We start from the raw sequence: 11,371 nt of genomic DNA on the forward strand, positions 1-11,371 counted from the left end.
GGCTGACATCCTGATTGATGATGGCTGCGTGCATGTTAAAAAAGTGTGTGTGTGTGTGGCTGTAGTCTCACTTGGAGGATGGGGCGCAAGGGAGGATGACTTTTGCCAATCTCCCCTTCCCCCAGAATTATTATTATTGTTGTTGTTACATTTTATATCCCGCTCTTCCTCCAAGGAGCCCAGAGCAGTGTACTACATACTTAAGTTTCTCCTCACAACAACCCTGTGAAGTAGGTTAGGCTGAGAGAGAAGTGACTGGCCCAGAGTCACCCAGCAAGTCTCATGGCTGAATGGGGATTTGAACTCGGGTCTCCCCGGTCCTAGTCCAGCACTCTAACCACTACACCATACTGGCTCCAGAAGCACTGTGTGCCACCCGAAATTACGTCACTGAGGGCTGCCTGACTTTCAGGGACATCATTTTGGCTGGCACGGAGCGCTTCCAGGGGAAGGAGAGGCCTTCAAAAAGCTCTCCTCCCACTCCAGTGATCATCCGCACTGCTGAAGTGGGCCTAGAGCTGCTGCACAACTCCTGCTCTTGCTTGTAGGCCTGCAACCTTCATCAGGATGTTGGCCACAGAGATTACAAACACACATTTGTTTTATATGAACCGTATTCTTATAGTGCCCAGCGAAGGATCCGGGGAACTGCAGCTGATGAGGGTGCTGGAAATGATCCTGCAGACCCCTCACGCATCTCACACTCCCCAGACGTGAATGACAGAGGAGGCCCCAACCCGTTACCTTTTGCAATGGCCAAGGAACACCGTGTGGCTAAAACTGGGGAGGGGAATCAGGGCTGTGGACTCTGTTAAAGGCTCCTCTGCCTTCCCCCCACCCCATAATCTGCGTGCTGCACCACGGCCACAAAGAAAAGTGGGGATTCCAGTCGCCAGGGTTGTGCCTTTCTTATGTTCACATGACTGCCTGCCCCTTCTCCCTGCCTTGCCAGACCTATTCCTCTTCTCTTTCATGAATTCCATCTCTTCCTAGTCAAAAACTGAACACAGACTCTAACGTTCTGCAAAGGAAACCCTCTCCACCGCTTCCGTGGGTCCTCAGCTCCCTGACCCACACGGGTAGAAGAGGCTTTGGGGGGATCGGTGGGCCTCTTCCTTGGCGTTCTAAATCCAAGTCTCTCCCCACCAACCTCTTGCAGTTCTGCTGAGATGTCTCAGGCGAGACCAGCGACAGCCAATCCTGGGCCGGCTCTCCGCCAAGCATTCCCCGGCACCGCCAGCAACTTTTGTACTGTTTTTGTCGCCCAGTTTGCTTTGTGCTCTGTGCATCACCCAGGTGAGGAAGGCCCCTCCATCTGCCCTCCCTCCCTCCGAAAATAGCAGCGGCTGGGAAGGGCGGCTGGGAGGGCACCAGCTGGCGTCTTCGCAAGTGGACCGGCCGCCTTTGGAGTTTCTCATCCGAAGCAGTCTTGTCAGGGTTTGGAGCAGTATTAAACTTGTGTGTGTTTTTTAATTTGGCCAGGCGTCTCGTCTTGAATCCCGCTGCGCCCTTCCCGAGCTGAAACCAGGGCGCCTCGAGTTCCGCAGGGCAAAAGCAGAGGCTGCCCCCAGGGGTGCGGCGGGCCAGTTGCAGGGCTGCTCTTGCCATGTCCCTGCCACGAAAGCTTCCGCTTCGCACCCCAGCCTGAACTGCATCTCAGACTTGCCTGGGAGTTCTTGGCCAAAAAGAGTTCCCGGACTTCTTGGCACTTTCACCAAGCTACCACTCGTAGGCTTCTCTTGGGGGAAGTTGGGACAGTGGAACTGGGATCAAACCAGTTTGAATGTGTGGTGTGCGTGTTCCTCTAGTAAGTCGCTATGGCTCATCTTAATGAGCTGGGGGAGATGTCAAATGAGTTCTCTGGTTCCCTGCAGTCCAACTGCACCTGTTTCTCCCATCCTGCCGTGCCCTGCCCCTGTGTTAGCAAGAGCTGTGCTGCCTGCAGGCTGGTCATTCATCAGATCGAGCTGTGCAGATGTGCTGCCTGCAGGCTGGCTAAGCCCGCACAGCTCGACCTGATGGGCAGCCTGCAGGCAGCACACTGGCCCAGCTCGACCTGATGAATGGCCAGCTTGCAGACAGCATGCCCTCAGCTTTACCTGATGAATGGTCCTCCTGCAGGCAGTGCAGCTGTCATTAATGCAGAGGCGGGGGTGGGCGGGATGGGAGCAAGAGGCACAACCAGGCTGCTGGGATCCAGAGGCAGCTGTGCCTCATTTGGAGGCCCTGCTGCTGCTGCTCCTGCTCCAGGGAGGAAAACACTTCAGGGAATGAGTTTGCTTTTGCTATTGGCTGAGGAGCTGGTCGTTCAAGGAGGAAGAGACTCCCCTCTGTTCCAAAGAAGAACGTCCCCGGGACTGACCTTGTTCCTAGGCACATCTGGGGCAACACTTTGCAGTTGGTGGCAGAGAGACCTTCTCAAGGGTCCGCTTCCTGCTTTCGCCCCCTCCTCCAGCTTCCTGGTCGAAACTGCTCCCTGAACCCTTGAGGGCTTATTATCTGCACTCTGTATTTATAGAAGCCTGCACCCGTTTAACTGCCCTGGCTTCTTCCTCCCCACCCCAAAGAATCCTGGGACCTCTAGTTTGGTGAGGGTGCCGACTGCTGAGAGAATTCATCTCTCTTGCCGCTCTCGGAGGAGGCCAGCATTCCTAGTGTCTAATGGTGCATCTCTGTGACAGACGCCTTCAACTCAACTTTCCTTTGGTTCAGCAAAGAGCTGTAACCTCTGCAGGCAGAGGTTCTCAAGGCATTGTGGGACTAGAACTTCCATCATTCCCAGCCGCGACGGCTGAAGGATGATGGAGGTTGCAGGCCAACCTCTGGAGACAGAAGCTCTGTTGTAGGAACTAGAGAGCTGCTATTCCTCCTCTGTCGTCCTTACAGGTTCCTCCTTGAGATGAAGCAAATGTGAACGAATCAGTAGGCTGGGCCTCACAGCCCTAACATAAGGAGGAGGAGGTGGCTCTGGCAAAGATTTGGGAACTGTGTGTGCTCCGGATACTGGATCGTGCAGACAGTCCTGGCTGGACAACATGGGCAGCCGACATTGGTAGTCTGGGATTTGATGTAAGGTGCAGAAGGTCTGCTGCCCAGCCAGGAGTGCGTGCAGCTGACAATGATTTCCCGGTCCTCTATCTCATGGCTAACCGAACCCTAGCTGGAGCCTCAAGCTCCTCACTTTAGGATTGTGAGAACTAGACCTGGGTAACTGGAGGAGAGCTGGTCTGGTGGTAGCAGGCATGAATGGTCCCCTTTGCTAGTTTGCATTTGAATGGGAGTGTGAGCACTGGAAGATATTCCCCTGAGGGGATGGGGCCATAGCACAGTCGAAGAGATCTGCCTGCTTGCATGCAAAAGATCCCAAGTTCCCTCCCTGGCAGCACCTCCAGATAGGGCTGAGAGAGTCTCCTGCCTGGAACCCTGGAGAAGCCGCTGCCAGTCTGTGTAGACAGTACTGGGCTAGATGGACCCATGGTCTGACTTGGTAGAAGGCTTCCTGTGTTCTCAACTCTAGTATAAATAAATACAGCCTTAAGCACTAGGCATGGTCCTTATCCTCTGGTATGTATTCACTCAACAACTTGCACAGGTTTCCATTGGGCCCACTGGAGAAGTGAAAGCAAGAAGGGCCATCCCAGCCTAAGACGGACAGAGTGAGTTGGCCAGCATGTGGATGAGGCATCCAGTGCTTTGGGGAGCCTGAGCTCTCTGGGTCTGAGAGAGATCGGGAAGCCTGAGATGTATAGGGAGAGCCAGAGTGGCCCCCTGAGCAGAGGAGTTGGGCAGTATGCTTACATATCTCAAGGTGGCAGCAGTCCACTCTACAGAGCCAACGGGTGCCAAGTATGCCACCCTGAGCCATTTTTGGAAGGGCGGTATAGAAATCAAATAGACCAAGAAGTGAGGCACAGCTGCCTCTGGTTCCTGGCAACCCGAAAGCACCTGCATCTTGCCCCACTCCTGGGTTAACAAGAGCTGCACTGCCTGCAGGCTGACTGTTCATCAGGTAGGGTTGTGTGGGCTAAGCAGCCTGCAGGCAATGCGGCTCTCATTAACAAAGGGGCAGAGAGAGAACGGTTTGGTTTTCAAGGAGCTACCTCTTGCAAGCTGTGCCTATTCTTTTTTCTATCCCATGTACATTGTGAATGAACAAAACAATAAAATTCCCAAATGAACGACGGCGATGGGTGATTCATATGATACACCTACATATAATTCTGAAATCTCACTATCTCCTCTGAAAAATAAATTGGGTGTATAGGTACATTTTGGCACCTGTTTGCACAGCTGTAGTCTGAACTTGATCATTGGGGTTTGGCAGAATTCCCTTCCCAGTTTCAAAGAGTGGCTGGAAGTATGCAAGTGAATCACGGTGGGTTAGATTGCTAAGAACTAGAAGCTTGCTTCACCAAACGTCGCCCCTTCAGCCAAAAGAGAAATAAAGCCATGTGCATAGCCTGACATGAGGGCGGGTCACACAGTCTTCCTCATCTAGAGTTAATGTGGGTTACCAACGGTAGTGTGATTGTGTGAAACCATGCCAAGGTTGGACACTTGGGCCCTAAAACACCTTGGCATAGGTTCACACGATCACTCCAGTGTTGGTAACCCACCTCGATTCAAATGACTGAGCCCTTTCTCAAGATGAAGACTTGAAGGGCCGGGGCAGGAAGCCTCAAAGAGCTCGCCTCCCCCGCAGACGAGGTCTGTGGCTTTGCTGGGTGGGCTCATTGCCGCAGATGATCAGAGAGGCCTCCCTGGGCAGCTGGATCAGCCGCCCAGATGATTACCGGCCTCCCAGGCTCCAGAGGCCCCATAAGGCACCGCACAAATGTGCAGGGCTTCTTGGGGACCCGCCCAACGCCAGGCAGCTTGTAGCCTCCCAGCCAGTGCGGCGCTGAGCCTGCGCCGCACTGACAGACGCTTGTTTAACCTGCTTTTTGGGTGCCCCTGCACCTGAAACACAGCGGGCCACTTAAGAGGGCTCGCTGCCGGGAGCCACGTGACTCCCAAAGGGTCTCACAACCAGCCCAAACTGGGCTGGGTTCCTTTAGCCTGGCTCCAGCTGGTCGTGAAAATAGTTTTAGTGTGTCCAGGCCTCCTTCCCTCCCGCTGTCCCTCTCTCCAAACCCAGGTGAGACAAAGAAAGAGAGTGCCTTCTAGGTCAGAGGTTCTCAAACTTGGGTCCTCAGATGTCGCAAGACTCTTAAGTCCCATCATTCCCAGCCATAATGGCCTTCTGGGACCCAAGTTTGTGAACCCCTGTTCTAGGCTGTTACCAAATCAACTGTAGGCTTGTCTTGTCTGGGTGCCATCCCATCTTAAAGGGACAGAAGTCCTAAAACGAGACAGAATTGCACACACCCAGCCTGACACGCCATTGTGCTCTTCGAAATCCTGAAGATGCTGGAGATATAGGATCGATTTCATAGCGTCTCTCAAGCCTGGTTGCAAAATAGAAACAGCCCGAACCAATTATCTGCTAGGCTTGGGCCGCAATTAACTGTAACTAACCACTTCCTCATGCAGTGGGACTAGCAAACACGGGACTTCTTTTTTTAAACTGTTTCTTAAATACTTTTATTAACCCCTCCCCCTTACCCAATATTCTTCATTTGGGTAGGAGATATTTTTTTAAATTAGGGGGTTTTGCTGGAGGGTTGGTAGGTCAGATAGACAGAGATGGAAGGATCTGACCTCATGATCTGAAAATACAAAGCGCACCCTGTTTTGGGTTCTACACCATGTGTGCTTGGAATGGGATTCCACAGCTATTTTGTACCTGTGCCAGTTTGAGAGCAGACAAAATATGGAAAATACAACAGGCCATCCTTCTCCCCACTCCCCAAGCCAGCCTTCTATGCTTTGCAGAAATAAGCACATTTATCCCCTTCCCCACTCAGTGCACCGTCCTTGCTGCAGCCACTCAACAGGGGAAGGGATTGTGGATTGAGCTAATCAGCTGCTGCGGTAACCATGGCATTCCTGCACACACACACACACACGGCTGACACCTTTTTGAAGTGGGCCCTCCAAATTTTATTTATTTATTGCATTTATATACCGCCTTTTGTTAAAAGGGAACCCCAAGGCGGTAATGGGTAACCCCGAATGGCAGTAAGGATCACAGCCCAAGATCCACTGCAGAAAAACAGTCCCTGATCATTTTTACTCTGAAGGACTAGCAAGACCTTAAGAATAACAGCTGACATACTGTACAGCTCCCTGAGCAGTGTTTAGTACAATGCAGGCACTACTGCATCATCCTAATGGATCTTGTGAAAGGTCCCATTTGCACAAAGGATGAGATTGTGTGAGGGAATGGCATGATTGCACAACCACTATTTCCGGTGGCTGTACGATTGTGCAACTTCCGCATGCAATTTTGTTTGTGCAAGTATGCGCCTTCACAGCAACCACAAGGAAGATGCAGCAGCACCTGTGTTATGCTAAACGTGTGCAGAAGGCTGCACGCCCTGTTCATAAGTGATAATTGTAAAAGCCTTGAGAGATGCTGTAGGGGATTAAAGCCTTTGTCTCAGAGCTAGCTCACGTGAGGGAAAGAAAATGCTGAGTTATCCCTGCTGAGCTGCCTGGGTGGGCTTCTCATAAAACTACTCTGTATTTCCGGTAGATTCAGAATGCTGGCACCACCCCCTCCTTATTGATGGAACCTCCATGGGCTTGGGGTGGGACATCCCAGAGAAAACTCTCTTTAAGTTTGCTATTGGACAAGTTAAAAAATACCTTCCACATGTATGCCTACCCAGGATGAGAAAACTGATAGCTGCTGAGTGCTTGAGGATGTTTTTGCAGCAGAGAAATCTCCTTTTCTCCCCGCCCCCCTGCACTTTTTCTTGAGTTAAAAACCAACTCTGACAGGCTTGTACAAAGAACAGAACAAAAATTACTACAGACTGCTCCAGTCTGAGGCTTTTGGCTTTAGATACACTCAAAAATACTTAGTCGGGTACAAAAATAGGTTGTCGTAGGCTTCAGTTTTAGATTGCATTTGATTGATTGATTGATTGATTAAGTGCCGTCAAGTTGGTGTCGACTCTTAGCGACCACATAGATAGATCCTCTCCAGGATGATTTGTCTTCAACTTGGCCTTTAAGGTCTCTCAGTGGTGCATTCATTGCTGTCGTAATCGAGTCATCCACTTTGCTGCTGGTTGTCCTCTTCTTCTCTTTCCTTCAAGTTTCCCCAGCATCATAGACTTCTCAAGGGTGCTGGGTCTTCGCATAATGTGTCCGAAGTATGATAGTTTGAGCCTGGTCATTTGTGCCTCGAGTGATTGCATTTAGGCATACTTAAATGTTTACGGAGTCTTCTGCAATGCCCTAGGTGGGTTGAGCATAGGCTAGTGTTTCTTATTCTAATTACCTTGCAGGTAAACAATAATACAACAGTATCAGGGATATACATAGCACACAAACAAAGAAATATAAGTTCCTAACTCACAATCTGGCTAAATAAACTGTTCCCTATTCTGGATTCCCTTTTCCTTGAAAACACACCAAAACTCCTGATGAGAAATCAATCTTCCTGCAGATCTCACCCAGAGAGATTATCCTGAAGCCTCCATCCATGAGGTATCCGATCCCATGCTAGTCCGCACTCTCTGCACAGACTTCCTTTCTCGTTCCCAGAATTCCTAGCAACAGCTCTCTTGGTCCCACCCACCTGGTGTACTGATTGGTTGCGCCCTGGAGTACACCTGCCTGTCAGTCAAGACAAGGGTTCACTTCCTGTTAACTCTTTAGAGGGAGGGGAGGCTGGTCACTACAAATGCATATTTTTGGAAAACTGTGTTATGACAGTCAGCTCAAGCCTCAAACAAAGAGATAAAATGCAGCCACAAAGAACAATATACCTGGATCAGTCTAAAGAACCTTCTGCAGCAACAGGATTCCACCACACAGAAACTCCTGCTGCTGACTATAAGTTCCACAAGAGAACATAAAGAGTCCTGAGTGTTTTCCACACTGGCCGCTGCAACATGGCAGAAACATTTTTGTGGATTGCTCATCCAGATTGCCCTCAGTCTCGCCACGTTGTAATATGGGTCCAGACAGAGGTACTGATGGTGAAGGGCACCTAATGGCGCAGTGGGGAAATGCTTGACTAACAAGCAGAAGGTTGCCAGTTTGAATCCCCGCTGGTACTATATCGAGCAGCAGCGATATAGGAAGATGCTGAAAGGCATCATCTCATACTGCGTGGGAGGAGGTAACGGTAAACCCCTCTTGTATTCTACCAAAAAGAAAACCACAGGACTCTGTGGGCGCCAGGAATCAAAATTTACTTTTCTTGCTTCTTCCTCCCTCATCAAGTGTTCAGCGCTTATGACAGGGGAAGGAGAGTCGGCAGGTGCTGCACACTGTGGGGAAAGCGATAGTCTCCCTTCCCTTCCACCCCTGCTGCAGGGTGAGGTGGTGATCACTTCTTAGGCAGTGAGGGAGATTAGTTTCCCTCCCACCTCCGGGTTTCTCCGCTCTCCGCCCTCATCTAAACCTCTCCGGCCACTCCTTCTTCTTCTTCTTTTTTTTAAAAAATGATCATGCAAGGGTTTTTGTGCAAAGATGCAATTGCTGATACTTTGAGCGGCTGATCCTGAAAGCATCTGCTGTCATTTTCCAGTCATGTTAACCCTGTTTCGTGGTGAGCAGCTGGGTTAGTTGGGATCTGCAGTGGAGCTTATCAATGCAGACAGCTTTTTTCCTTCCCATGGAGAGCACTCCTGGCAGATTTGCGCAAGTGCACCGAGAAATTGTTTAAACAACAACAACAAAAGTTCTGTCACGCCAACGACCCCCCCTCTCCCTCCGAAACCCCAGTGGCCCGAGATAGAGGAGGAGGAAGGGCCAGTGGATGCGTTCTAGAGGTGGAGTATGGAAGCTCCCAGCCTGGAAATCCCGCTGCAGTAATCAGTCAGAATACTGCCTAAGAATCACTGTGCTCCCGTTTTCAAACTACTGCTTCACTCCATCACACTTTGCAACACTTTAAGCATTGCCAATCTCATAGTGTGGAAAACGCCCTGCTGGATCTGTCGAGATCAAGGGTAGCCAACCTGAGGCTCTCCAGCTGTTGGACTACAATTCTCATCATCCCCAGCCACCATAAATTGCAGCAAGGGGCAGAGCCACTATTGGGCCAACTGGTTCAAAGATCCTGGGCCGCCAATGGAAAAGGCCGCCGACGCACAGTGGCTTGGGCTCCAGAGGATGTCACATACAAAGGGCGTGTGGCCTGGGCTGCCGAGAGCTGGAACGAGCTCTCAGCTTGTCATTTCAGGCAGCATTGGCAGCCAGCCACATGACTGCAGGCTCCTCGTGAATCATTGGCAGGCTTGTGCAAGAGCCCAAGGACACAAATACTGAAACCAGCCAGCCTGCCTGCACTTTAACATAAGAACATAAGAACAACCCTGCAGGAACAAGCCCAAGGCCCATCTAGTCCAGTATCCTGTTTCATACAGTGGTCCACCAGATGCCACTGGAAACCTACAAGCAGGAGCTGAGGGCATTATTATTTCCCAAAAAATAATTAAAAAATGGCCACCAACAAAATGGCCACCGCGCATGAGCAAATGGTCTCTGCAAGGTCCTGGGCCAATGCAGGCCTCGCAAAAGCCATTTGCACATGCACGGTGGCCACCATTTTGGCCACCGCGCCACTTTAGTAAGGCCCAAATGGGGGGGAAAATGGGCCTAAAAGGCCCCAAAGGGGCATTTCAAAGGCCGGCAGTGGGGGAGGGGGAACCTTCATGGATGCCCCCACCACCCCAAGGAACTCCCCCAGAGGGAATAGAAGGTAAAATACTACTACTACTACTACTACTACTACTACGAAGAAGTGAATACATCAGGAGAGTTAGAAAAATCCTCAAGTCCAAACTCAATGGCGGGAACACCATACAAGCCATAAACACCTGGGCTATACCTGTTATCAGATACACTGCAGGAATAATAGACTGGACCCAGGCAGAGCTAGAGACGCTAGATCGTAAGACCAGGAAAATAATGACCATCAATCATACTCTGCACCCCCACAGTGATGTAGATAGGCTCTACCTCCCTCGCAGCTCAGGTGGAAGAGGAATGCTGCAAGTCCATCAAACAATAGAGGAGGAGAAAAGAGGCCTTGCAGAATATATCAAGGACAGTGAAGAAGATGCACTTCAAATGGTCTATAACCAGAAAGTATTCAACACCAATGAAAAAAAGCAGGCCTACAAGAAAGAACAAGTCAAGAACTGAACAGAAAAATGGAGAAATAAGCCACTGCATGGTCAATATTTGCACAATATAAGTGGAAAATCAGACATCACCAAGAACTGGCAATGGCTTAAGAATGGCAACTTGAAGAAAGCAACAGAGGGTTTAATACTGGCTGCACAAGAACAAATGCAATAAGAGCAAAAGTAGAAAAGTCAACAACAAACAGCAAGTGCCGCCTTTGTAAAGAAGCAGATGAAACCGTGGACCACCTAATCAGCTGTTGTAAAAAGATCGCACAGACTGACTACAAACAAAGGCATGACAAGGTAGCAGGGATGATACACTGGAACATCTGCAAAAAATACAAGCTACCTATAGCCAAGAATTGGTGGGACCATAAAATTGAAAAAGTTGAAGAAAATGAAGATGCAAAAATATTATGGGACTTCCGACTACAAACAGACAAACATCTGCCACACAATACACCAGATATAACTGTAGTCGAAAAGAAAGAAAAACAAGTCAAAATAATCGCCATAGCAATACCGGGGATAGCAGAATAGAAGAAAAAGAAATAGAAAAAATCACCAAATACAAAGATCTACAAATTGAAATTGAAAGGCTGTGGCAGAAGAAGACCAAAATAATCCCAGTGGTAATTGGCACCCTAGGTGCAGTTCCAAAAGACCTTGAAGAGCACCTCAACACCATAGGGGCCACAGAAATCACCACCAGCCAATTACAAAAAGCAACTTTACTGGGAACAGCCTATATTCTGCGACGATATCTATAACAATTGACAATAAAATTCTGGCATCCCAGGTCCTTGGGAAGGACTCGATGTCTGGATGAAACAAACCAGTCAATAACACCTGTCTGACTGTGTAAATAAATAAATAAATAAATAATAAAAATTTGTGACCCCCCCCCCCACCGACAGAACCGAACCGGGGCAGGGGCGGTGTCAAGGACTGCTGGACTGAACTGGTCTGGTCAGGTTCGAGTCCAGTCCGTACTCAAACCGAGTTCGGACTCGAACCGAACCAGGCCAGCTGGTTCCGTGCACACCCCTAATGCCTCCTTGTCGTAAGGAAGCTATCATTATACCATATTTGAAACAACCTACATTGAACCCCTCAGA

General features: G+C 49.7%; 1 protein-coding gene across 3 annotated transcripts in view; it reads left to right on the forward strand.

Annotated features, from left to right (window-relative positions):
* Positions 1-1,477, forward strand: part of TCEA2 (transcription elongation factor A2) — a 35,775-nt gene extending 34,298 nt beyond the window's left edge. For 2 of the 3 annotated variants that reach the window (XM_053249007.1, XM_053249008.1), the window contains exon 10: positions 994-1,477. In XM_053249007.1, the coding sequence (XP_053104982.1) occupies positions 994-1,017 (24 nt within the window). In that variant the 3' untranslated portion in view covers positions 1,018-1,477. The remainder of the gene's footprint in view (positions 1-993) is intronic. The other variant, XM_053249009.1, reaches the window with a different exon arrangement.
* Positions 1,478-11,371: the final 9,894 nt, after the last annotated feature.

The sequence above is a fragment of the Hemicordylus capensis genome, chromosome 4 (genome assembly GCF_027244095.1).
Source record: "Hemicordylus capensis ecotype Gifberg chromosome 4, rHemCap1.1.pri, whole genome shotgun sequence".
Taxonomy (NCBI): Eukaryota; Metazoa; Chordata; class Lepidosauria; order Squamata; family Cordylidae; genus Hemicordylus; species Hemicordylus capensis.